We start from the raw sequence: 27,920 nt of genomic DNA on the forward strand, positions 1-27,920 counted from the left end.
AGACCAGAATGTAGCTGCTCGGTTTATCAAGACACCCCATATTTGTAAAAGCGCTCTGACGTTTTCGGAGACGTCAACAGCTCGATAGCTAGCCGGGGTTCAAGGCTCACTAGAGCCGGTGTTCTGGGAATCCATCCTACCTGAAAAAACATCCTACCCAATGTTTCTGCGCAGACGCGGTGCATGCGCACAAAACCAACGCCGAATTAACTTCTTTATCTCTCACCCATCCGGAATACTTCTTAAGGTTAGGTTAGGGGTAGGGGTAGGTTTAGGGTTAGTCACAAGTCACCGTCAAACTATAATACGGGTAGGACGTTTTGTCAGAGTAGGATGGTTTCTCAGAACACCAGCGAGAACAGTGAACTCCCGGCAAATCGTTTTCCGCGGTCTTTCGCTACTCAGGTTAAACATGATGTATGAGTCACTTAAAAATGTTATTGTTTGGCTTTTTTTAGTATTTTATTTGTTCCTGAGTAAATCGGTTTGGCTGAGATTAAAGTTATAGTTTTTACACAGCTGAATAAACATCAAACAGACAGCTGATCATCAGAAGTGTGAGACGGCCGAGAGTTTACGCCAGTGTCCTGTTATATTTTCGATAGCAAGGAGTTTATTAAACTCCACCGAGACAGCGGTGACGTAAATCTGAAGGCTAGTCCCATTTCACGCTGATCACTTCCAGCCTACCCGGCCTTCGGAGGACCCAGCCCACATAGACCTCAAAGGCCGGGTCCTCTGGAGGGTGCAGCCTATGAATTTGGACACAGCTGCCTTGAGCCTGGTTCTACCAGACATTTCATCCTGTTCCTGTTCTTCAGAAAAGGGAGTTTTTCCTTCCCACTGTCACCAAATGCCTGCTCAGAGGCTGTTGTCTGCTTGTTGGGGTTTCCCTGTATTATTGTAGGGTCTTTTCCTTATAATACAAAGCTCCTTGGGGTGACTGCTGTATAATTAAAATTGAATTGAATTGATTTTTTCATTGCATTAAGTCCAGTGATCAAACGTCTGTTGTGTCATTTCCCCCCTCAGTCTCTTTCCTCAACTGCATTTGAAATTAGCAGTGTGGAGACTTGTGAGTGCAGATCAGAGTGGGGATAAAAATTCCCAGGATTCCAGTGACGTGGGGACCTGACAATGACCCACTGTCTCCTCGCTAAATGGACAGATCCTGCACTTCAAGGTCTTAAATAAATGTCTTAGCATGCAAACGCAAATTGAAGCTGGTGTTTATTTGCAGAAAGAAATCTCAAACCAAAAAACACATCGTGCTCATTTCCAGCACCAAGTAGCTCTGCATGATTCACAGTTTTAAAAAATCCTTATTTACCTTATATTGAGCCTTGGTGCAAACACCAATATTTTTTTCCTCTTCCTATTTTGTGATTGGTTGCTTCGTACAAACAGGAGATATGAACATGGGTGTGCTGGAAGTGACCATGTTAAGGATACATGTTCTCGATGACATCTAAGAGGACACAACACCTCTGAGTTTGTGTGTTTGGAGCAGTTTGACATCTGAGCTTTACTAAAGACAAACACCGACCTTATCATACAAAACTTTTGCCATTGTTATGTATGAGCATCCACTACGATAAGAGTATATATGACGTTAGAAAATACAACAAGTCCCTGATGATCAGGGTAGGAATTTCATTTCCATGTCCAACACCTTTTCAGCTTTTCCAGCATTTCATTGGTCGCCAGGGAAAAATGTGTACTCCTTGACTGACTGGTCGCTAGAGGTTGGTGGCAATCATTAGGTGAAACTGGTCACAACAAGGTATACGACCAGACTGACGCCACTGCCTAAAGTTAGTAGTTAGTTGGTAGTTAGGATGTTGACTTGTCTGCCAACCTGCACCAAACTGTGAAGTGTGTCACACAAACTGGAAATAGAGACCATGTGCTTTCAAAGTAAAAGCTTTTTGAAGTACATTTCAGCTCCAAGGGACAACTTTTACTTTGAAAGTGAACATTCTGTTTCCAGTTTGTGTAGCACTTTTTCCAAGTTATCACTTGGTGATTAGTTGGTGAATGTTTGCAGAGAAGTCGGCATTATCTGTGGCCACCAGCACGCTCCAAGCAGCCAAACCTATGATAAAGAGGTTTTTGGTGGAGCACATTCTTTGCAACCGATTTCAGTCGATGACTGCCAGCAGCCACTTGCAAATCCATTTTCCCCTCACAGGAGATTCTCAAGGGGCCGCAGACCAGTCTAGGCCTGTGTGGCTGACGTCTTAAGCGGCACACGGCTACCTGTAGTATTTCAGGAAGTACCAAGTGACAGATTCCAGGGTTGAGACTCCAAAAGTCAGTCCCCACAGATGGACAGCTAAACCAGCTTAAAAAGTGTGTTATTTCTGGATAATTTAAAATATCTCTTTGTAACATCTGTTCAGTCGTTGGTTTTTTGGTTTGGGTGATAGGTGTACCAATATATCCTCTAATTCAATTCACTGAACTACAACCTCTGGTGGGTACTCTTTGGACTCTTCCGACAACCTCCTGGGACTGACGACTACTGGTTGCTTGGTCAACAACTTCCTCAGCTTTCCATGTCCTCCCTGTTCATACCTGGCTGCTAGATGCTCTTACCAACTGGTCTGTGGTTTCCCTACAGTCCAGGCCAACGTCAGAGAAACATCTCAGCAGCCCCAGACACTTCTGGATGTAACAGCCCATCTTCTGTATCTTCTGACTTTGCTCATCTTCAGAGGCCACATCCCTCTTTGAACGAGGATGAACTTTTAGCTCCATAACTTACACTTGCCGGTGAGCTGGCTCTGGTCTATCTTGGCCAGTCCACCTGAGAGCTCTTTCTCTTGACTTCTCTCCCCACGTGTCTGTGTGAGAGCTCTGTGTTCTCCCCAGGCTTTGGGGGGACAGCGAGGGGCTCTCCTCCCTTACATGTCTGTTATATATGTGTGTGAACTGGAATCATGCAGTGTGCATACACAGTGCTAGCTTTGAGTTTTCAGAACACAGACACTAAAACCAGTGGGCTATCTGTGGCCATCTTCCATGTACAGTCTATGGGCAGCTGCTCTCATGTGGCAGCAGTTTTCTGTTTTCTTTTAATCACTTCATGCAGCAGCAATAACACTGACAATGATCTAAATATTCATTAAAAAGCATTTTTATCAGTGTGTTTTCCTGATCCACGACCTGAGTAGGAAGTTAAGAAGATCTTTTAAAATCCTTCATCTAATAATAATAAAAGGAATATAGCACAGCTTGCTCCTGACAGCAAACTGCACTGTGTACTGCAGAGATGTGTCGTGAAAGAACTATAATAACAATAATACAAAAAGTCAAGTTTTCCTTGAAATGTATTTACAAAAACAAAGCCGGCGGGCGTTTGCAGGTCTGAGCACGGTGGGAGTTTTCTCTCACACGATCGAGTCCAAATGAGAGAAAGGGGAAACACTTAATTGCTTCCTGAGTGACAGAGGCATGGTTATGGGATAAATGCAGCAGCATTGTATTAGTGTTTACAGAGGAAACAGACCCAGCGCACACCACCCATCGTGGACGTTGCAAACGCCACATCGAAGGTGAGAACTTGTACTTCTCCAAGGATCAAAGACAGATTGCAGCGTTCACGACAGCATCAATTACAGGGCAGCAGGAGACTAACTGCTACTCTGGATTGTAACATGGGCCCAGTGGCTGCAAAGCTACTTCCTCCACGGACTCTGTTCCACAAACAGAGTTAGAAGAAACTCAATCACCAAACTATCGGCCAAAGTCTTTGATTAGTTCCTCCAGTTTGCCTTTTACTGTTGTTACTGACATTGAGGAATGAAGCCTAAGTGCTGGCCCTGAGCTCACGTCACTTCTTTGACGGAGAGGGGGGGTCTGTTATTCTCTGACCCACAGAAGAGGTGAAGCCAGGCATCGAGGCTTTAACTGTTCACTTTTCTCAGGTCCTATTTGTAGACACAGCCTGGAGGCAACTTACTTCAACATCCTGCGACTCAGGCCTGACTGACCACAGCGCTGCTCTATGACCCCCAGGGCCAGCACGCCGCACACTGGGAACAGGGAGGGACCACGGTACGGATGGGGGGGGTCTTGAAACTTCCAAGAATGACTATAATAAAAACACTGTTTGTTTATGTTCTCACAAGGAGAGGAAGAGACGTGAGGAAGTTGGGGATCAGGGAAGTAGGGTGAGTGTAAAAGTTCAGCGAGAGGTCTGAGAGTCAACAAACAAGCTGCGGCTGCAGACTTACGCAAGCTGGAATTATTGTAATGCAATGGCAGTGGTGCTCGCATGCCTGAAAGAGGCCGCCTGCGTGAGTATAGTGTGTCTGCTCAACTATAAATAAACCTCCGTTTGAAAACATTAGAGAAAAATAGCTCAAATTAGGACATAAGTATTCAGTGTGCAAAAACGAGCGCTTTGACCAAGCGTGCAGGCTGAGGAGCGCGCTGTTACGACACGAGTGTGGCGTCGCCGCGTTCATTAAATACTGACGCGTTAGGCAACTTTTTTCTGTGACACAGTGATTGTGAAATTCACTTATTTGTCTGAAACAAAATGCGCCCTGATTACACCCAAAGGTCACACCTCCCTGCAGTGCTCCCGACGCATACGACACACAAGTCCAGATTCTACGGTTACATTTTAGCCAGAGTGCTATCAAATAACACCCAAATGGCTTTTGCAGTGGCCAAAACAGAGTCACCGTCACAAAAACATTGACTACTGCCCATAGACTGTGTAGAAAAGACGGACGTAGCCACCACGACTTCACCTGTTGGTTTGTGAAGCCTGAATATCCTGAATATTAACATTTTGGAGCCCAAACTGACAGCAAGAAGGCTGTGTTAGCCAGTAATTCTACCAAACTCGGTCAGAAAGGTGCTTTCTTCAGGTTTAAGAGTCCAGTGCACGGACACTTACACGCACGAGGCTGGACAAAGCTACCACCCGCAGGTTTGGGACTGGGCGTGGCAACGAGGCGTGGGTCATTTCCTCCTTTCGGACACCTGCAATTACCAAAATTTACAACATGGACTTTTTCGCAGTATGACCCAATCGAGTGAGACGATAAACTCAGCAAGAACATGTTTATGGAGATAAACGTCTGATGTCAGCTGCATGTGTATTTGCTCCTCGGTGCCACGTAAACAATAAAGCTATTAGATACCTCACCAGCGCTGAAGTACGCGCTAGCTGGCTCGTCTATCAAGTAACACACAAACAATAACTATAATACAGAAAAGGGCCATTAGATTAATAAATAATGTAGGGTACAGGGACCATACAAATGCACTCTTTGTCAAAATGCAAGCTATTAAATTCCAAGACTTGGTGAAGCTTAAAACAGCGCAAATAATGTATAAAGTCAGAAATAAATTGCTTCCCAAAGAAATCTGTAAATTGTTCATAGAAAGAGAAGGTGGGTATAACTTAAGAGGGAAATGGAATTTAAAAATACAAAGTGCTAGAACAACTTTAAGAACTATGTCAATCTCAATTGCAGGAGTTAAATTATGGAACAGTCTAACAGAAGAAATAAAAGACAGTCAAAACATAAAACAGTTTAAAGTAAAATATAAAAACCTAATTTTAAATAAGTATAAGAATGAAGAAAACGGGGTTAACCCAGGACGGTAATGTTGCTGGTAATGGTGTTGCGGTTCTTTTTTGGTTGTTTTTTTGTTTTTTTGTTTTGTTTTGTTTTGTTTTGTTGTTTTTCCATAACTTGTGTATCTGCAAATATACACATTCTGTATTTTTCATATGAAAGAAACTATACTGTGGTGGGGCTTGCTAATTTCTTGTTTTTGATTTATGTATGTTATGTTTTGTTTTACTTCATATGTTTATATGTTTCATATGTTGTTTGTTTAATTTAAGACAAAAAAAAAATTTAATGAATGAGAGGTAAAACTTGAGGGGGTAGGGACAAATAAGTAAATACTTCAGCCTACTCCTTTTCAAACAAATAATGGAATGATATTTTGTAATGATTGTGAAGGCACATGTTTGAAATGTTTGAAATAAAAATGAACTGAACTGAACTGAACACTAAGCCGTGACATTAGTCAGAAATACTCCAAAGGCTCCGATAGCGCACAGGAAAGAGTAACGAGTTGTGACACAGGCAGAAACTTCCTGTGGAGTTGAAAACTGTGTGTCGTTTGCTTTTTAACACTTTACAGATGTTAACAGGAGCCGGCGTCAGGAGGAAGTTGTTGTTACTTCCACGTTGCATTTGCAGCTCCTGAGGCTTCTCTTTAGAACAAACTCACCTGTGTTTCCATTTGAGGAACATTCGTACACACAGTGGGGAAAAACATTTCAACTTTGTTTATATTGTTCTTGTTTTAAATGGGAGAAAATATCAAGTGTCTGACGAATACTGGACACGCAGTAAAACCTCCTTCACCTCAATATTCCACCGCAAGGTGATGTTTGATGGCATGTTTGAGCCGTGATCAGCTGCCTGTTTCAGTTGCTCTGAATATTTGATATCGTGGCAGGAGTGCAGTTAGTCTGTATGTGCTCAGCTATCAGCCCTGGTAAGGATTTAACCTGAAGATCTCTCAGTCTCTACATTTAAAAACACTCCACTCTGTTTGGCTTCTTCCAGCCTCCTCACTCATCCTTTGAAGTTCTATTTAGCTTTAACATTTCCCTTCTTGCTGTGCGGCGATGTGAGATAGATGAAGACAAACGGTGTAGAGAGTAAAAGTACGCAGGGAGACGTGAGCACGGCATAGGTGGAGGAGACGCAGGTGGAGAGATGATGAAAGATCAGTGGCAGCAGTGGTCGAGGTCAGCGTGACATTTACTGAGAATTTCTCACCAGGCTGTGCAGGAAAGCCCCCAAAAAGACACTTAATAAAGTCTGTGGTGAAAGAGCTTAAAAATACTCCAACTTCGACATCAAAATACTACAAACAGAAATTTGTATTTAAAGTATTTGCTGCTTTACATGCATTTACATTTTCAGCAGAGGTGTTTTCGACACGAGCTGAAGATGTCGTTATTGCCTCCAGGAAAGCCTTCGGCCAAACTAACACCTCAGCGGGATTTTTGGGTAACTCCCACACCCACTCTGTGGGAATGAGGAAGAGATGAGCACCTCTTCCTCATTCCCAAATCACTTTGTGAGTTCGCTGACAGACCGTCATGTTTTCTTTGCTGTTATTGTCGCTCTCATCCTCTCATTTGGGTTTTCGGTCCTGTTGCCTGGTACTAACCCGGTAAGGCCCAGATGATTTTTTTATTGTCTTTGCTAAACACAAAAGGGCAGACTTCCTCTTTGACATGACTGCACCTGTGACATTTGCTTCTGATACATCCAGTCATTTGATAATACTTAGAGAGAAGAATAAAAACCAGACTACAAGAGCTGGTTTTTGTCTAACGTTTGAACAAGTCACCTCACTGTGGTGAACACTGTGCTGCCCACTCCACTCGCTGGGGTACGAACGGATAGAAAAGCTGAGAATATGACCAAGTACAACATTTGAGCTTTGTAAAATAGAACTGTTGAGTTTGAAATGACATTCATGATTCGATCTGTGCTTTCTCGAAGGCTTCACATGAGAAAGAGACAAGTTGTTGAAAACCTTGGAGAAGAATTTTGTGAAAATGTAGCATGTTTGTATTTAATCGTGGATCGTTTGGCCGGCCTCGACATACCACGTCTGATGAATGACGCTCACGCTAACCTTGAAAGAAACCTTGGCTTGAAAACATCCTCACAAATAACAGCACAGCCAAGGATTTGGTCCTTGTATCAACAAAGTGTTTTGCATCCATGCAAAGACGTCAGTTTTAGTGTTTCTATGTCAAACATTTGTTTCCGAACAAATTTGGTCTTTTTCTGCTGGGAACCAAAACCTGACAGATGAAAACAAAAACAGAAAGCTGCCTAATCAGCAGCCTCCCTCATGTCAGGAGGAGCACCTACTGTGGTAGACTGGGGCACTGGGGGTTTCGGAAAAGGGGGCCCAGCGCAGGTGTGTCTGCACACAGCCCAGTCTGGCTGAGGCCTCAGCGCCACCCCACAGCATACACAGCCGTCTCCTCCTACCCCACCTCGTCCCATCTGTAGCACATTTGATAGATTTTATCCTCAAGGTCGTCTCCCTGTCTGAGCACAAATCCCCAGTCCGAGGCCCAGTGTACCCACAAACAAATGAGAGTGGCATCTGTATGGGGCGCCGTTTGTAAAGTGAAACATGCTGAAATTAATGGCAACATTTTTCCACATTTAGCTCAAAACAAGTCATTTTTCACAACATTTAGTAAAAATATTTGTAACTTTTCATATTTAAAACAGAATTTTAAATGTTAAATCTAAATATTATATTTAAATCTAAATGTTAAATCTAAATGTTTAGGCTAACATGCAAATTTATTGCACGGATCAGCGGAAATACCAAAATAAAAGCTTTCCGAAAACCTCCGGTGCCAAAGTGTGCCGGTAGTGGTCAGACACGTTCTCACTCCCAAAGCTAATAATTTTCGCTAGGTGACAAATTGTCAACATTTTATGCTTTCGGGTACCCAACACGTTCCTAAATTACGGTAACGGAAAAAGGAGAGCACGTGAGAACCGTTTGGACTCAATCTACACGGTCGTTCATTTTCTAAAAATCGCTTTGGAAAACACTATTTTACGTCATTTAACTGCTAGTAAAGGTTAGGAATAAGGTTATAGTTAGATAAGGTTAGGTTTAGGGCTGGAACGTCTATTATGGCGGGACCGTCATTCCACTGGAATTCAGCCATAACCCGGCCATGAAAAAGCACGTCCGGCGATTTAGCTGAAAACATCGGAAGATCCGTTTTGTCGGCCATCCAAAGGTTTAGCAGTAGTGCACTCTTAGCAGCTGCAGTCTCCACTTCACAATCGCTGCAGCACATGTCCAGCAAAATCGCTGGACATGCTCGTAGGCAAGAAGTGAAGCAGCACATGGCGGGAAGAAGTGAGGAGGAGAACAGACACAATTTTGCACCGGAGGTTTTCGGGAAGCTTTTATTTTGGTATTTCCGTTGATCCGTACAATAAATTTGCATATTAGCCTAAACATTTAGGTTTAACATTTAACATTTGGATTTAATATTTAACATTTAGATTTAATATTTAACATTTAGATTTAATATTTAACATTTGCTTAGGCTGCTGCCCCCGCGACCCGGCCTCGGATAAAGCGGATGAAGATGGATGGATGGATTTAACATTTGATGAAAAGTTACAAATATTTTACTAAATGTTGTAAAAAATTACTCGAAAAAATATGTTTTTGTAAGGTTTTGAGCTAAATGTGGAAAAATGTTGCCGTTAATTTCAGCATGTTTCACTTTACAAACGGCGCCCCATAAATCTGAGCCAACTGCAACTTCCTGCCGCATTTACTTCTAGATTTGAAGGAAAAAAATCACCAGATTGTGAAACAGCGTCTTTTTCCTACGAGAGTTACAGAGGAAGGCTAACGTTTTCGTTTTGTGTAAACTTGGTACCATCGAATGTTGGAAACAAAAAACTAAACTTGTTTTTGTTATTTTACACTTTATGCTACTTTTCAAGGCTGACCCCCCCCCCCAAATATGACTGACCCCAATGCTAGCTTAGCTACAGCTAAGCTAGCATTGCCCAAAACCACGGACTGGATGAGAGCATGGATGGACCAGGAATACTTTACAGAGTAATATTTTACTTTCTACTTCTACTCCACCATATTTATTACTGTAAAGCTTTAGTTACTCGTTATTTTTCAGACACAGTACATTGGTAGATCCTTTTATCCTTACATAGCAATACGTAAACAGTTCATGCGAATCATAAGTCAAAATTTCGAGCCTTTGTTATTTATGTGTGGGTTTCTGCTTTTTAACACGTGTCTGTGTTGATATTGTGTCTATATTGTGTACATTTGGTACGTTCAGCTTCATTTTCTGGTCTGGAGGTTGACGTTTTGGTCCACCGGTTGACTTGTTAGCTTACTTTAGCTTGCAGACTGGACAAAGTGGGAAACGACTAGCTTAGTGAAGATAACAAACCTGCTGTGTTTACACTTTGGTTCAAAATGAATGAATAAATGAGAGACGTGTTAATAAATAAGCTTTAACTTAAGCTAGCAGTTTCCCTTTGTGATTTGGTTTTTTTGCTAGGCTAATCTAAAGTAGTCCCCTATTAAATTGTATTAGTTCATCTCTTTGTTTTGGCAAGTTGATAATAATCTCTCTCCCTGGATAGTTAACAATGAAATCTGCTGTTTTGTGGCCAACAAGCTTGTCTTGCCTGCTTCAAGCCTCAAAGCCACCAGTAATACCAGCAGCCGCACTCCCACTGGGAGATCCCGAATCACTAAAAGGAGAAGGAGCAAAGAAACAAGAAATTAAGCCTCCCAGCAGCAGCACTACCTGAGCTCCTTACATCAAAGGCTGAAACCAGCCGGGAAGGAAAAACCTCCCTGCTCAGCGCTGCCAGGTTCAGCGCTTTAACCCACATGTTGACGCTGGCAGCAGAGAGACGGAGGGCGATAGGTGGCTGCAGGGAAGGACGTGTGGCTGCAATTCATATGTGCATATGCACGGAAACAGACCAAAAGCAGAAAGGTTATGTCTGTCTGGGTGATCTTGTGGAACTCTTACTGTAGGTGAAAGTGTCCTTCTAGATGTTTTCTGTACTAAACCCATAACACAGCTTTGTGTGTGCGTGTGTGTGTGTGTGTGCGTGTGTGTGTGTGCGTGCGCTCAGAGAGGAACCCTCATTAGGCTGTTAAGACTGAGGAAGAGCCACAGACACAACACAACCACACAGTCAGACGGGTGCTGCCGAGGGAAACAGTAACGGCAAAATGAAAGCACACAAACTTCCACGACACCTGTGTAGACGAGAGATTATGAGATTGTAATCAGCGCGCCTCACATCAGAAGACACGGTGTGGAAAAGAAAAGTTGTTCTACAAAAATGCACGTTTACCAAATTCAGGCTTTTTGACAGATTTGTTTCGTGCAACTTGTTTTTCTGCCACAGAACGATGAAAACTACTGTCATGGTTTTAACACCAGCCTTTATCAACACTCACACAGGCTTCCCATGTCTGATCTAAGAAATACATAAAACTAAATGAACGCTAATAGCTGGGAAATGAAACCATAAAAACAAACAATCACTAAAAAACACATTGAAGGGCTTTATTGACTGGTGGAGGTTCCGCTATAAAATGTATAAATTCTGCAGCTCCGAGGCCTGGAGCTGAGTGTGTGTGTTCAAGGCAGTGAGTCAGTTTATAAGCTTAATAAGTGCAGCTTTCTGCGCTCCCATTAGCTCATTAACGTTACAGCACATTCAAAGCATTGGCAGAAAGGAGGAGGAGGGTGGTGGTGGTGCTGGTGGGAGGGGGGAGAAAAATCCCGCTTAACCTCTTTTGCTCCCTCAAAGGAAGTGCATGAAAAAAAGAAAAGAGAGAATGAAATAAAAAGCTCCTTCATCTCTGTAGGCAACCCAAATCCTCGCCGAGGCTGCGGCCAAAAGCCAAATTAAAAAGACCGGAGTGTTGGGATGTTTGACAGGCGCAGCCCTGAGCTGAGCGGCCGGAGGTTGTCCCGCCATTTGTCCCCGTGCTCTCCGGCTTTTAGGGGCTTCACACCAATTAAAAGAAAAACGAGCGCACACACGTTTCTCGTGTCTCCGTGAGGACTTTCGCTGACGCATTCCCAGCTAATTCCAACCTTAACCCAGAACCGAGTCACAGATATCAATCAGCCCTTTGAAGGGTGTGAAGCTTTTGTTTGAGCTCAAGCAGCTTTCGTTTTAATTTCGGCGGCTCAGGAGTTATTGTTGGCGTCAAGGTTTATAAAGCGCTTGTAAAATATGTAATGGCCAAAATAAAAGCCACAATTCATCGGCCGTGCAACACGACAACCATACTGCAACACAAAGTAAACCTCAGATACAGATTTTGATAAGAAAACATCGTCATAGACCCACCAGCAGAGTCCAAAATCAACTGGACAGTAGCACCGTCGCTGCCAGAGCGCAGCGTGATCTGTGAATCACCCTGGAAGAAATATCCAGTGAGCAGCAGCTCTGGCTGAGAATCCACACATCACAACCAGGCTGCAGGAGAGCATCTCTCATCACACGGCAAACCTTTAAGCAGATGTGCCACAGCAGCAGAAGACCACACTGGGTCCTGTCAGCTAGGAACAGGAATCTGAGCTACAGATCACAAAAACGCTTCCTGATCTGATGAGTCCTGGTTTCCGTAGCAACATTTGGATGGTGGGGTCAGAATCTGATTAGAAAGATTGGATCCATCCTGCCTGTTTTATTGGTTCATGTTGCTGGTGATGATGTAATAATTGGGGGGGGTTAAGCATCATTTACACACTACCTGACTACTGTTGGTAACCGTGTCTGTCCCTTTATGAACTCACCGGATGTCATTCCAACAGATTAGTAGAGAACAGGAGATTTGCATCTGTGTGATGCTGTTGAGTCAACTGGTCCAAAATCTCTGAGAAATGTTTCCAGCACCTTGTTGAACCTTTGATTCAAAGCATTTCCAGGGGCACAAAGGGTCCAACACGTTACCAGCGACTAACAAAATAAAATAACGAGTAATCAAATGACTGGAGAGTTTATATCAGAAAGTAACTGCAGGGTTAGAAGCTGTGCTCACTGTCGTTTGCTTTTCTCCTTCTGCTGGAAGCTGACTGGAAACAGTCATTTGAAATGAAGTCTGAAATGCGTGACCCATTAACACCCATGAAGAAAGTAGCTTTTGCTGGTAGCGCGTGGCCATTAAATCACTCAGTGCTTCTGCAGCCGTCGATGCTTATCTGCACTTGTAAATGAACTTTGTAGAGTTTGAAAGGGAAGTATATAAATTAGGGTGAAAAGTGAAGCAGTTGTGTTTTGTAGCTTTTTTTTAAAGGATTGCTGGTTAAGCCCCTGTAATGAGCACCCTATTAGGAAATGGCACTGAATTAAGCTAAATTTACTAAACATGTGTGAGTGCAGGCAGTCCAACACTATTTTCAGCTCATCCCTGTGGGAAAAGACTCCAGGAAGGAACCCATTCAGCTTTCCTGGGTCAGAGGTTAAAAGCGCCCTCAACAGGCGTCACAGGAGATACATTTTCTGACTTTAGGAACTTCACACGTCTCGGTCCCTGCTGAACTTTGGTTTTCTACGTAGCCTCCGGTCTCGTTCGGCCGTCGGGGTAAAACCATAATGAACATGGGAAACCGCACCAAGGATGAAGTCATGCGCTGCCGTTTCGGTTCAAAAGCGGCACCGCGCGCTCGCAGGGCTGATCACACGGCCAAGAGCATTAGCGAAGGCCTGAGAATGGAGGCGCAAACAGCTGTGATTAAACTGAGGGATGACGATCCTCTGCTGAGACACAGCCTCATTTGGTCTCCCGGTGGCCTGCATACCTTGGCTTCCAGCAGGCGAAATGCCCCCCAGGGATCCTAAAATACACAGCAGGCCAGGTCTCAGCAGCAGGCTGGGAGGGGAAGAGAGGAAGGGCTAGGGGCAGAGCTGCAGCCTCACAGACCTCAAACAAGAGTCAGGCTGACAAGAGCAACTTTAACCTGTGAGAAACGTTCAGACTTGAAGCTGCTGTCAGGCTAAATTAAGGAGGGACAAAAGCTGACAACGCACAGACTCACACACGATCGCCGTGTGCTTTCCCCTCTGCAGCCAGCGGCTCTTATTTAGCTTTACTTCATCCTTGGGGCACTCCTAAATGAGTAGCAGGTTTAATTTGGGAATCACCGCTCGCTCGGGCCACCGGGGTCACAGAGGTCATTGTGTGCGTTGATACTCAAAGCTCGTGACTGACGCACACTGGCCGTGTGATGCCACTGCATTAGTTAGTTCCACACTGACAAGAGGACGCCTTCAGGCATCTATCAGGAAAACGCACTCTGGACTCACAATGACAACGACGGAGGGAAATTAAATTATTTTATTTCTCTCTTGAATCAGATGACATTTTAGTGATACTACGCACAACACGTGAGCCGTCAAACAGGACGTGAACAAACAGGATCACCTGATGCAGGAAACCGACTATAACAGGGCTGACGACGCTGGCTCTGACCCTTAACGACGTTTAAACATTTAAGTGATAAACACCAGTGCGAGTTTACCGAGCTGCTTTCAGTGAACAGCTGGTGATGCTTTACTTTAAAGAACATCACCCTGTGGTTTGTGATTTTGGTCATCACTACGTTGTTGTTTTTTGGACTGGAAGCCACCACATGTGAGAGCAAACTTCACTGGAGGTGAATCACAGACACAGGCCTGCAGCTGCCTGTCACACATTCACCTCGGCCCGACTTTAAGCCTCAGCAAAGTTTAAACAAGTGAGGTAAGAAAGAAAAGAAACAGTAAAGTTGTCAAAAAGGTCAAGATGAAACTGGTTCTAGTAGCAGGCTGTTAATGTGCTTACTTCTTCTGTAATGCTGCATTTTAACATGCGAGTCTGTGGGTAAATGACTCAATCTGGGAGTGGGCCTCAAGTGGCCACTGGTGGAACTGCAGTTTTTGACTCTTCTTCATTTTTCAGCCCCTCAGGTCAGAACTGGATGTGTAGAAACATGACCAAGCATAAAAATGTACAGCATGTTTCTATCTGCTTACAGCCACATCACAGTATGATGTTTAAATCAAATATACTAAACTGGGGATTTAAGGTAGAGCATTAGCAAACGATGGCACATTTGTTACAAACTGAGTTACAGCTGACGGCGACGGTCCATGAACGCCTTTCAGTGTGCACGGGTACTAAACAGATGCTCCACCAAAGACGAGTGTGTGTGTTTGTAGTTTCACTTGGTGACAAAGTGCATACATGTGTTGATTGGCTCGCAGCCGTCCTGATGAGGGTTAAAATAGTTAAGGCTCAGGTCCTGCCGTCCGTGCATTAAGACTTTGCTGTTGCTCCCAGCAGATTCTGCTGTGTCAAAAAAGAGAATTCTGGCGCTTCGAGTCGTGATTTAAACTTTAATGTGGAGGAGAAAGATTTCAGTTTCAAAAGTGTAAAGTGACAGTCCGTGAAACTGATTTGTTTTGGTGCTGACAGCTACTGATCTGTATCGCTGTAGCTCTACGGAGGCCTGTGAAGACTCTGCTCTTGTAAACACGGGAGCGTGTCGGGACTAAGAGTTCAGAGGATGATCACGGTCATCATCTGAGTCTGGGGAAGATTCTGATGAAGAGGATCATGCTGATAAAGGTGAAGGAGACTAGGATGAGCATCAGCCACAGCAGCCAGTTCACAGACTTCTTCGTGTGCTGCTCCAAGCGCTCGGACTCCGTCTTCAGCTTCTCGAAGTTCAGGTCCGCCTGACGCATGGACTGGCTCAGAGTCTGGAGGCAGAGGGAGACGTCGCCGATATAAACATCAAAACCACAGACAAACAAGCCCGCTGACGGGAACACTCGGAGTCTTTATGCACAGTGTGGCTCCAAAGGCTGTTAGCTGGCCTATACTGCCCCCTTGTGGCCAGAATCAGTTAAACTCCTCCAAGTTTCTCAAAGAGAGGCAGAAATAGCTCTAGAGGTTGCACAACTTTTTTTCTTTCTAACAAATAAATAAATAAATCTTAAAATAAATGATTTCAAAGATTTAATAAATGTAAATACTGCCAGCACGAGAGGAGGGAAAAAAGGATCTTCAATAAAAATATCACAATTAGCACTTTGTCACCTTTTTATGATGCCCTGAATTCGTTAAGTGTGGGCTTCACTCATGGAAAACTATTTTTTATTTAAGCTGGTTCGAGTTTTCCCGATAAGCAGTTAAAACAAGTTTTGTTATGGACCAAGTTTTTTCCAAGTTTCCATCATAAGACTCAGATTTGGGCCGGTTGGCGGCCACATCAGGTCCTTCAGCACAAATCTTCTTATTAACGTAACTAAAGGTTTGGAAAGGGCAGCTTTTAGCTTTGATCCCCAGCTGCTGAGAGACTCTGCAGGAGGACCTGGGAGCAGCTGGAAGCCCGCCTCTTTCTTCTTCAGGCTCTGGGCGTGCTCACATGAAACATCATGTGACTCCTCTGCACAAAACGATCCCTACGAGTGTTCCCTACTGCAATCAGGGAAGCTAGCGGATAATTATGATAAAAATCTATGTCAAACATTTAAAAAAAGCCCAAAAGCTGTTCTTCTTAATAGATTTATTCTGAGTGCGCTTTTAGTGCTGCTGCTTATTTGTAGCATTACAGCTTAAACGTTGCTCCTGTCCTGCAACCTGATGCAGCAGCTGCAATTCCAGCAGCGTAAAAGAGATTCGGCAGCAGATTAGAGACAGTTTTTGGCTTAACAGCCTACCTACACAAAATGTATATGGGTACAGCAGAGGGTCTATACTGCACTAAATGGCTGTTGTAAATAATAAGTCAGTGGAAATCTGGCCCTTCCAGCATCCTCTGCTCCCACAGAGATTTTCATCACAAGTGATCTCTGTGATTTAGTAAAAAGAAAGGTCCTTCTGACCATTAACCTCCCCTCATAGCACACCCCTCTGCTTGGGCTTTGTATACTCTGACTTCACTTTATTTGGATTTAATTTCTCACTTTCAGCTTGTATTTATATTGGGCAGGATGCATGATCACCCTGAAACAACTTGAGGAAAGTGGCCAAACCTCAGCTAATCATTCCCATATCTTTTACCGACCCAACCATCATAAAAGTTTGTTCCCAGAGTCAGAAGTGAATCAGGAAGAAAGGCTTTGAATGTGTCGCCCCCGTGTCCTACAGAAATCGACAGAAGCAGCTCAAAGTGTCAGAACTGGTCACGATCGGCGAGTTTAATATATATTTAAATGAGAACTGTGCTGGTTGTGCTTCACCTCGACACAGCTAAAGTTCCAGAATCATCTGCACATTCAGGACGCTTCTCTTTAGCCCACTGTGTGTTTTCTGCTGTTAAGTGTGGGAGCTGACTTCCTGTTTAGCTTCAGCGCCACACTGACTCACTGTTCTGACCATATGTTCCCACAGTCTTCCCATTTTGCTCCTGAGTTTAGACACAGCTGACTGGGAGCAAACAACATGTGTTGCATTTCCTTCTTGGAGGACTCGCACTGTTTCGGCTGAACGCGCTGCAGCTTGGGGGCGTGCTTTGGCTCGATTAGCCAGGTGCAAGAGCTCGTTGTGGTCTGAAAAGCGTCTATTTGAACTGCTAACTATTTTGTGCGTTTAGATTTGTGCATGCATTCGGTTTAGAGATGCAAATTAAAAGGTGAATTTTTTCAACTTCTTCATCTGGAAACAAATCTGCCATTAAACTTTTTTTTTCCACAAACACAGACTCAAAAACAGTTTTGCATCAAATCTGTGAGTTATTTATTCCATATATCTGTCCGCTTACCTGGTTGTCTTGTTTGATGATGTTCTGCGCAGCCAAAGTGTTGTTCTTCAGATTTCTGGCCAGGTTCAGCATGTCTTCAGCCAGCTTCTCCTGCAGGTTGTGGTGATGCTGCAGGACGGCGTCCAGCTCTGCGGCAGACTGACGCTCGTCCAGAGGAAAACATCTGCGCAGAGGTGACACAGGTTGAAGCTTTTACACCCAAAAACAAGTCCAACACACGAGATCATTTAGAAAAGCTCGACTTTACCTTCGGTTCCTCAAGTCTCCGTCTAACGTGAGAAGAGAAAAGAAAAATAAAATCACCTCGTCTTAAAAACAAACAAATACAATCCTATCGAAATATAATTCGTCATATTTCCATCTGATGTTATTAAATCCAAGAGGCCGAGTACTTCGTACCTTTTCCCGACGACCCCTGCAGTGACAGAAAAGAACATTTATGAGTTCAAGACAAAATGTGGGAAACGTTTTATTTAGATGTTTCTACCACACTGTGGTAGTTTAGGAGGCGCGCTGCAGTTCGTACAAAGAGGTCACGTCTGCAGTACGGTCAGAGCGTCCTACCGTGCCGAGCAGCTCGTCCCTCATCTCTCCCGTGCACCGCGCCTTCGTCTGCGTGTGGACTTTTTTAGTGACAGACATCCTCTCGTTGGCCATCGTGGCCGTCCGACCGGGGGCGAGGAACTGATTAGCTAAAGCTTTTTCTGTTGGTGAAGACTGAAGCAGAGCGGGAGGGACAGGAAGTCAGAAAACTCAAAGCTTCACTTCAAAATAAAGAAAACACAGTTGTGTCGTGTTAAAAACAGGAAAAACTGACCAGCTTCTCTGCTTCTAGAGTTCCTTTCAGAAAGTTGACTTTTCTCGTGTATTCAGCCAGGACCTCTGGTGTTGGTTTGCTGCAAGGACACACAACCGCTTACTGACAAAGCTTTGTGTTATTAAGCTGCAACGAGCAGATCAAACATCTGCGCTCATAACACGTAAGCCTGATGTGACCTGTTAGAAGATATACTCTTTTCCCTAAACACCAAACATGTTTAAAATAGGTTCTTAGTAATATATGTACATTTCAGGCAAAAAAAGAAAACACTGAGACAGAAAAGTGGAGGCTGGTGTTACCTCGGGCTTTTCCTCAGAGCCACCAGCATCTCTTCCAGGGCGCCCACATACTGGAGGAGACCAAACAGAAACAGTGATGCTGCTCACATGCTCTCGTTCATCTCATCAATCACATCTTTATTTCAAAGTAACAAATGTTAAATAAACATCCGTATATCATAGACTACACTGGGCCAAATAACAGAGTTTAACTGACGAGGTTCTTGTAAAAGTAGGCTGAGTTTCTTACAGAGGGTGGGTCACAAAGCCACACAGAAGCCACTGAGACCAGCTTAGGATGACTGATGACAGCACACACTCACTGCTGCAGGTGGACACTAGTGTAGTCTTCATCGACACACACACACACAGATAATGCGGAAAAACAGCTGTGACGCTGCAGAGACGGTTCCTGAGAAAAGCAAATGACTCTGTGCAGTAAACAGCATCAAGTGGAGGCTCCTTAAATTTATCTTTAATAGTTCCTGTTTGTAGCAAAGCATCGTTGAGGTTACACTAACACACACACTGAACACACCTTCAGTTTGCAGCTGTTAGAAAATAAGTCACGGCAAAATGCACCGTATCTCAAACTCCCACCAACGCCCAGTGGTTGCTGATCTCCACCAACCAGTCAAGCTGCAGTTTCCAGCCACGCTGGCACGGATGAGTCAAATTGTTGATTTGGTGACGTCTGCTGTCACAGCGAGTCGGCTCACTGAGAGAAACAAAACAGACTCTCACCACATCACACCAAGTGTGCATGTGGTCTAATGACAAATGTAATAAGGAGGAAGCAGTGCAAGATGAACGTGTTTGACAGCTGTCAGAGTCGCACTGACTGTTCTTACTTTAGTTACTCTAACCTTTCATTTACTCTAAAAGTAAAAACCATGCAGCTGATTGGTTCATCCTGCTGGTTCAGATTAAAGGGTCTTCACTGCTCAGCTGTAGGGAGCCACTCGGTACAGCGTGACACGAGGTCACTGAGAAGAGGCGTCTTGATTTATTCAGTCCCAAGTGGCCTGGCGACGCCTGTTGTTACTCGTTTGCGTTAAAGCTACAGGTCACACGTTTAACTCAGCGACTGTTCCTTTAAAGCTGCTTATTGTTCATTCTTGGGTGTAAAAAATATTAAACCTCATAAACTAAATTAAAGCTTTCAGTGGAATTTAAACAGGCAAATGCTCTGAATTTAACCAAACACGTGTGTGTCAAAGATAAAAGCTGCACTTTGTTGTAAGACCACTTTGCGCCACAAGAGGGTGCAGTGCAGTGTGTCACCGTAACCTGTGTATTTTAAATCAGCGGTCCCCAACCCCCGGGCCTCGGACCGGTACCGGTCCGTGAGTTGTTTGGTACCGGGCCGCGAGAGTTGAGGCTCGGGTGTGAAATGTGTGGTTTTCAGGGTTTTTATCGTTAACTTGGTAACACGTGTGTTATGAATAAATCTTCTTTTTTTCGGTACGGGTACTAGTTTTATTTTGTTGTATTTATCCGCGACACCTTAAAGGCCGGTCCGTGAAAATATTGTCGGGCATAAACCGGTCCGTGGCGCAGAAAAGGTTGGAGAGCGCTGTTTTATATGACAGCCTGGCAAAAGACGAGATCTCACGAGGCTCTTTACTAAAAAGAAAACTGTTAGCAGTGCTGCCCCCTGGTGGTCAAAGTTTTAGTAACAAAAGTTAGCCGTAATTTCCCATCACCGAACAACCACAATCGTCCATGAAAACGGTGGTACAAATCTCTACGTTACAGAAGTGTCACATCACGACATCGATCATATAGCAACTCTATGCATTTGTGTTTCCTAGCACATAAGCCGCACAGAGAGCCGCGTAATTAATTGAAAACAAATCAAAACTGATGTTCTGAACTCTCAACAGATGTGATCTGGTCCATGTCATCTTTGTTTTAAATTTAAATTCTGTTAACATTTCACCCAATGAGAGTTCACACAGTAACGTGTCTCCATGACATGAAGCATGATGTAAAAAGACCTCAACACAGTTTCAGCGTCCAAACGTAATACCACCAATCTGTTTCAACAGCTGGAGCACAATCACAATATCGCAGCTTTACAGCCGAGCGCACTTACAGGTCAAACCCTGCCAGCAAACTGTCGGGGCAAGAACAAGTACATAAAGGAAACTCCTTCGTTAATGTTAATCGAGGTAAAATGTTCAATTGTTTTGATTTGAGGCCCCGCCCAAGCATATCTGAGTACGAGAGCAGTGTGAGGACTTAATGAGGGAGCTACTCAACAACCTCACTGCTCTGCAAAACATGAAAGAGCTGTTCCTGATGAAAATGGCAACAACAAACATGTTTCACCACTAGAGGCACAAATACTCCGAAGGAGGAGACGCCAGGAGCTGGTGTCTCGGGTTGGAATCCAGTGTGGGGCCTTTCTGTGTGGAGTTTACACAGCACAAAGACATGCATCTGTGGTTAACCCTTTAGAGCCGATCGGAGCGGGAACGCTCTGTTATGCGTAACTATTTTTAAATCCCGGTAGCACTGCAACCACGTAAGCTAGCGCAAAAATTTTTTTTGCATATGAAACCGGAGGAGTTGTACTTACATCTTATGCCATCAGCTTGTCCTCGGTCACGGTTTCCTTCCACATAAAGCTTTGCAAAAACTGCATAAAAAGCACTTGCAGGAACAAAAACATAATATTCCAGAAACACGCTTTGCCGGTCCGATCAGCTGTTCAAAACACTTCCTACGTTGGAATAGACATCAGCGCAAACTTTTGCATTTCCGCCATTACCTGGCCGAAACCGGAAGTGACGTCATTTTCGCGGAAATGTAGTCTTTTTTGCGATCAGGGCCTCAGGGCCTATACTGCTCTTTTTAAAAGTTATGTTTGACTTTATGACTTTCTGTGTCGTTTCTGGGATGCTTAGGACTCATATTGCACTGCTGGAAATAGTTTATTTTGATGCATATGCTGCTTTTTTGCAAATTTGCAGTATAATATTTATTTTCGTTTTTCCAGCAGTGTATAAAAATTGGTGTATTTCAAAAATTAAACTATGAAGACACTCAAAATAAATTTCCTGTGGTGGGAAACTATTTTGTGCAACTTTTTTGTATTTACAGTTTTGAGGGATAAGCCTCTTAAATTTCTCTAACTACAAATATATGTTAAAAAATCAAAAACGATTTTCAATTTTTTTTGTAGTTTATTGCACTTTTTTGCAATTTATGTAATTACTATGCACTTAATGAATACATATTATTAAAATCTGGGCTATAATGGTTGTATTGATGTATAGCAACTTGAAATGCTCCCAAAAATGGCTCCACAGCATGTAAAAATATAATATAAGCTCTGGCGGACTTGGTTCTATGGTAGGTCTTAAAGGGTTAACTGGTGATTCTAAATCGGGCCAGTCCCCTCACCCATCGGCTCTAAGATCTCCACTGCCTACTGGTTAAGACTCAGAGATCAGATTAGTTAGACAGGGAGTCGATCCAGACTTCCTGTACTGGGGGTGCTGGTTCCACAGATCAACAGTGTGGGTGTGAGTGGTTATCTGTCTCTCCATGTAAGCCCTGTGACACACCTCACCTGGCCAGGATGTACCCTCCCCCTCATCCTTTGACAGTTAAGGTTAGCCCCCCCCCCCCCCGAGGAATATTGATGGATTGTGCAGATACTTAAGAATTACAAGTTTAAGTTACTTTAGTTTAACAAAAACTAAAACTACACTTCCAGAGAAAACTCGACCCAGAGTATCTCACTGCAACTCTGCGGCTTTCAAAGGAGTGAGGAGGAAAGGAGGTCATTTATGTGAAAAGGGAAAGTCCATCTCTGAACCGAGGAGGGGGCCTAAGAGCACGTCTTTCACTTTCTTACAATGCTGTGATTGCAGCCATTCCCCTGTGACCTCTGAATGGTTCTCATGCCCACCATCAATGAGTATGACAACAGTATATTGAAGATCATGAAACTTGGCTGGTGCTAGTTTTGGCTGATATGCAAATGTTTAAAAGGCTGGGAAACTGCAGTGAGCTGAGAATGAGGAAGTCACAGGTGAGTGATGAAATGTTTCTCCCACTGAAAACAAACAGATGAACAGAAACAGCTTTCTGGGACTAGCTAGAGCACCTGTGTGCTTACATTTGACTTTTGCTGTGTCACTGCTGCTTAGTCACACCAGCTCACTGGAAAGGAAGAAAGGATGGCTGGATGGATGTCCTTCACCCAACATGATGCGCACTATTTTCCATAGCATAATAAATATTGTCGCAAATATTTCTCTGAAATATCGCGATGTAATTTAAAGGCTGCATCACACCCCGCTGGTGCGCATAAGCTGAGTCTGCAGCTCCTGACTAGGTTAACTGTCTATGAGGCAGCAGGGGTTGGACGGCTGGAGGAAAACTCGGGTTGCAGCTGATTCTCAGCCGATCGTTCTTATTAAAAAAAGAAGAAGCTATAAATAAATACAGTTACTGTTAAAGATATGAACACATGGAGGATCTTCTGTGAGGAACATGGGTGAAAGGAAAGCTTCGGAAACGAGATTAAACACTAAAATACAGCAAATCTGCTGCAGCAGACTCGCCGTGTGTCGCTACAGTGACATCTCGGCTGTGATTGAACCTGTGCCTGAGGGGCGAACAGCTTAAATGTGCCTCCCGACAAAAACAGAAAGCGGTTTGCGCGACGACGTGGCTAACAGCGGCTCACAACAACAACAGTCAGGCTAACGTCATCACGACACGGTCGTTACAGCCGCTCCGAGCCGTGCCGGGTTACCTTTTCAAGCCTCCACTCCGTCTCTCCCCGTTTCTCCGACGCCAAAGACTCACAGCGAGACAATAACCTGATGAAATTGATTTCTAGTCTGGAAGCCATGTTTGGTTTGAAGCCGACACAGCGGCGCAGCAGTTTGACGTCAAGCCGAGCGGCGCAGACGTTATGGGCGGAGCGTCGCCCCGCCTCTTTTTTTTTTACGTTGTCAATGAAAATTTTACTTTAAAAAGCTAGACTTATAATAATAATAATAATAATAATGATAATAATAATACATTAATTATTATATTAATTATATTAATAATAATAATCTCGCCAGATCCCAAAGTTTTATCTTAATCGATTTCTCTCTATTCGAGAGAAATAAAATAATAAAATAAATATAAAACATCATTCTGGCACGAAACCCACAACATGTCTGTATGTAGTACTTTTTTATTTATGTATGTTTTGCATGTGTTTATATACAGTTCTTAAAAAAAATACTGCCATAAAAACACTAAAAGAAAACAAAGTTAAAAATATTGTTTGTAAATTTTATTTATTGGGCAAATAAAACACTAAATTCACTTTTTTATACCCCAATTTGAGGCGCCATACTGGACTTCTCTGAGAGTCAAGCACAACGATTTTTTATTTTACGCAATGCCAGTAAATAATAATAATAATAATAATAATAATAATAATAATGTGCTTTCCTATTTTTTCTGCTTTTTTGTAAAAGATTACATAAATAAAATTAAAAATATGAGTTTTGACTGACAAGCTTGGACAAACTGGCGTCTCAGTCGTTACAGAAACATAGAAAATGAGTTTGATATTTTCAGTACTGTTAATTTAGGGTAATTGTGGCATAAACATTACACTGGGTGGTGGCCTGATAGTTTATCAAGTATCCATGTATGCCTATATTGACTGTATTGATTATGTTTTGTTTTATAATACATGGGTTATTTTGCTGTACGGTATCTATGACACTCAAACTGCTTTACATGTAAACAGATGGAATGAAAGATTAGCACTGGATATAAAGTCATGTTGTGCTTATCACTACACTACAGTGCGTAAAGTATAATAGCCCATTTAGTGCACGGTCTGCATCACTTTATTTAGTGGCGCAGCAAAGATGAGTCAGGGCACTCAGTGTTTAGACCTTTTCTTATGGTCTACATCATCTACAGCTCCTAGAATCATAACTATTTTTGCAACGTGGAGCACCGATTGGAGACAGTTGACTGAATCTTCTCACCAAAGTTTTAATCTGTAGCCGGAAACTTCTGCACCACCAACGGGCTGAAGTTGGAGCTGCGTTTTCCAGATATGAGGCATCTGTGGATCAAGTCCAAGAAGGAGGTCATCCGGCAGGTCACATGACACAGCCTGTTCAAATCTTCAGAGCAACAATTTTAGTCTTCATGTCAAAAAATAGTCCCAGTCTGTTCAGGACTTTGTTTAATGATTTGTTAACCTAGTTCAAAGACCCCACATACCTATCACTGCAGCGCCCTTCCACCTGAGCATGCCCAGCTGTGTGGGTGGTGCAGAGAGGAGAACAATCATCTATCAGACTCACGTATCCCAACCCGCATGGAGGTACGTGAAACGACATAAACTTTAATTTGCTTAACAGTGGATGGTGTGCGAGGCTGGTAAATCACCCATGACCAGGAAGGAAAATGCTGACCACAGCTCAGGGCGTAAAAACGGCAAAAATAAATGTAACCACTTCAAGGGGCGCTTGCGTGACACTGTTAAAACTCATGTTGGTGTAATTTCCTGTGCGCGGCTCTGGTGCAGCTTTATGAAGTCTGAAGAAATGACTCGTATGACATCACTTGAAAAACAGATCTTGCATTGTGGCAGCTGATCCTGAACTGTGGAGCCTTTGTGTGCTCAAGGTGCATCAATTCCACTCCACACAAAATCAAAAGCAGCGAGGTCTGTGCAGACGGCTGCAGTTTACTGTGACAAAGAAGCGGCTCATTTAAGAAGACCTGACCCGAGTTGTAATGACTGTTTAAGGCAGGAATGGCTCCGTGAGACTGTAAAATTATACCCACCTCTGGGAGTTTTAGCCATCTTAAAGCAAAATGTTAAACATACACACTCCGGCCACTTTATTAGGTACACCTGTTCACCTAGTGGTTAATGCAAATATCAAATCAGCCGAGTCAGTGCTTTTAAACACGCAGATATAATCAAGACGACCTGCTGAAGCTCAAAATGAGCATCAAAATGAGCAAGAAAGGGGATTTAAGTGATACTGAACAGGGCTGGTTGTTGGTGTGAGGATTTCAAAGACTGCTGATCTGCTGGGATTGTCCCACACAACCATCTCTGGGGATTACAGATAAAGATCCAAATAAGAGAAAATATCCAGCAAGCGGCAGTTTGATGCTAAAGATCAGAGGCTGGCCCGACGGCTTGGAGCTTATAGGAGTGCAGAAGATCATCTCTGAACATGTTAAACCCTGAAGCAGATGAGCTACACCAGCAGGAGACCACACCAGGTGGTCTGTACCCAGTACTAGCAACATGTACCTAATGTAATGCCATGATGTGCAGTATTTCTAGTTTCATGTTACTACATATTGTCTGTGCTGAAGGTCCAAGTCAACCTATGAACCTAATTTGGAGCAGACTAACTCCTGGAGAGTTTATAAACGTCCTACAGTTTTATTTTAATAACTCTTGTTTATCACCAGCTTCTGTTTCCAGCGTAAAAGAAAATCGTTCTAATTGTGCGTGATGGAAACACAGAGCAGCGCACGTTACAAGCATCATGTACTGTATTTTCATGTTAATACTAAGAAACATTACAGCTCATTCAGTCAAAGTCACCATGCACTCTGTTACACATCAGAACATCTTCCTCATAATCCAGACGAACTAACATCATCATACATCATCATCATCATCAGCAGTCAGAGAGGAACATTAGTATTACATCTCATACAAAGTTGGCCGGAGCTGTGCTTCAGCAGACTTTTCTAATAATGGGACCGAGTGATTTTAGAGGAGGGGAAGTTCAAGGACACGCGGTGGCACCGCTCTTGGATCGTGGCTGGGTTTGTGTGGGTTTCCGTGGAGAAAGTGGCGTGTGCTGCTCCCGTTCCCTTTGCTGCGTGAATGCAATGACTTCCTATTTGGTGTGTTGTGCGGCGGGTAAAACATGAAGGCGAACAGAGAATGCTGTGTGTGTGCAACAGTCACAATGTGCAGGTTTAGGTCCTTGTTTTCCACGACAAACACATCCCTCCCTCTGCGAGCACCGTTCCATCATCGTGACATGAGAATGAGCTTTTTAACAAGTCAATGTACAACATCAAGGCACTAGCTAACGTTTCAGCGAGCGGGTTTCACTCACTGGGAGAACTAAGAAATGAAAAGTGCGACTGAAACCTGCAATATTTTCTTGAATTAGCACAAATTAATAAAAAAATCATTATGAGGCTACGGGAGGAAACTGCCTCTGGTCCCACTGAAGTAATCAACAGTGAGGACAACATATTAAAAAGATTGAAAAGGTGCTTGGCAACATGTGGTCCAGTCCTTTTGACTAACGACACGTTAGTTCCCTCAGACAGCAGCAGCTGCAGTTTGTGCGAGCTGGGTTCATGCATGTGGAGCCGCAGCAGCTGCGCCTGCGTCGCGTCTCTCCTTTCCTTTACACACATCAAGTTCCAGCCTGTCCGAGCGCTCTGCTGCGTCGAATCCGAGAGCGGTTGAATTCCTTTTGTTTGTCTGCTTGCGGGTCGCCGTCCTTAATCCTCTTCACCGTTCCAGTCGTTTGTGCTCCTCCCCGCTCAGACTTCATCATCCATGTACGGGATGTCTGGGTCAGAAAACCGTCTGTGGACGTTTGAGACTTTCATGTCGCTGTGCTGGAGCTGAGGAGTGGGCGCAGCCGTGGAGACGGAAGAAGAGGAAGAGGCGGCTGAAGGAGGACAGGAAGAAAAACGCAGCAGCAAGTCGCACTCTGACCCGTCGAGGTAAAGGGACTGGGTGCTGTCTTTACGGCGGCCAGGCTGCTCTCGTCTCTTGGCCGAGAAGGCAGGCGCTCGGCTTCCGGGAGGGGCGTGAGACTGAGGTGGACTCGAGGTTGGCGCCTGGGAGCAGACTCCCTGCGGGAGTTTAACCGTGTTTGGGATGATGGGGTTGCGACGCTGAAGCGGATGCCTGAAGGAGGCGTTGGAGGATTCAGAAGTTGAAGAAGTGCAGCTAGCCAAAGAAGAGGTGGAGCTAGCAGGGGTGATGGTCGACACAGAGATGCGTCCACCGGGGACTTTAGGCCTCTGGGTCAGATCTGAAGGTTTGGGAAGACAAAGCGCTTTGGATCTCCTCAGCTGATGAGCACCGCGTCCTGGAAGAGAAGAGGATAGAGGAAGGATGAGGAATATTTAACCAAGAGGCTCACAGCAGAGTGAAAGCCAAAAGGAAGATCATGCAACCATGTTAGGCAAGAAGAAAAATCAAAATGCACCCAGTGAGTTACAATTACAAGCATCTGATCTGATGTGGACGCCAAATGTTCAGCAAATCAACTTTGGGTGAAACGTGAGCATGTAGCCGTGCCACACATGCATTTACATGCACACAAACACACAAAAACACGGTTGCCGTTCCTCCGACCTGCTTTGCTACAGAGCAGACGTCACCGCCCACCTTCACCATCACTGG

The 27,920-nt window shown here is 43.9% G+C and overlaps 2 protein-coding genes across 4 annotated transcripts in view; both read right to left on the reverse strand.

Moving 5' to 3' along the window:
• Positions 1–13,944: 13,944 nt before the first annotated feature.
• use1 (unconventional SNARE in the ER 1 homolog) lies at positions 13,945–23,395 on the reverse strand. The gene is made up of 8 exons (XM_082523673.1): positions 23,244–23,395; positions 18,491–18,540; positions 18,189–18,267; positions 17,936–18,088; positions 17,771–17,786; positions 17,619–17,640; positions 17,372–17,534; positions 13,945–15,365 (listed from the first exon to the last, which is right to left on the reverse strand). Exons 1-8 carry the CDS (start codon positions 23,340–23,342, stop codon positions 15,183–15,185), a joined length of 765 nt encoding a protein of 254 aa, XP_082379799.1. The 5' UTR covers positions 23,343–23,395; the 3' UTR covers positions 13,945–15,182.
• Positions 23,396–26,011: 2,616 nt separating this feature from the next.
• The window catches only part of LOC309701024 (myosin IXB), a 56,964-nt gene continuing 55,055 nt past the window's right edge, over positions 26,012–27,920 (reverse strand). For all 3 annotated transcript variants that reach the window (XM_082524980.1, XM_082524982.1, XM_082524981.1), the window contains one exon: positions 26,012–27,603. In XM_082524980.1, coding sequence (XP_082381106.1) covers positions 27,047–27,603 — 557 coding nt within the window. In that variant the 3' untranslated portion in view covers positions 26,012–27,046. The remainder of the gene's footprint in view (positions 27,604–27,920) is intronic.

This window comes from Aulonocara stuartgranti (assembly GCF_965226115.1).
Source record: "Aulonocara stuartgranti genome assembly, chromosome: 23".
NCBI lineage: Eukaryota > Metazoa > Chordata > Actinopteri > Cichliformes > Cichlidae > Aulonocara > Aulonocara stuartgranti.

What these genes read in the sequence shown, in the direction of transcription:
- use1 (XM_082523673.1), bottom strand. Translation starts at nt 23,342, where the DNA reads ATGGCTTCCAGACTAGAAATCAATTTCATCAGGTTATTGTCTCGCTGT. An exon ending in GCTCTGAGGAAAAGCCCGAG is followed by an intron (nt 18,268 to 18,490) that starts GTAACACCAGCC and finishes GTGTCCTTGCAG; the next exon opens with CAAACCAACACCAGAGGTCC. An exon ending in CTCTAGAAGCAGAGAAGCTG is followed by an intron (nt 18,089 to 18,188) that starts GTCAGTTTTTCC and finishes GCTCTGCTTCAG; the next exon opens with TCTTCACCAACAGAAAAAGC.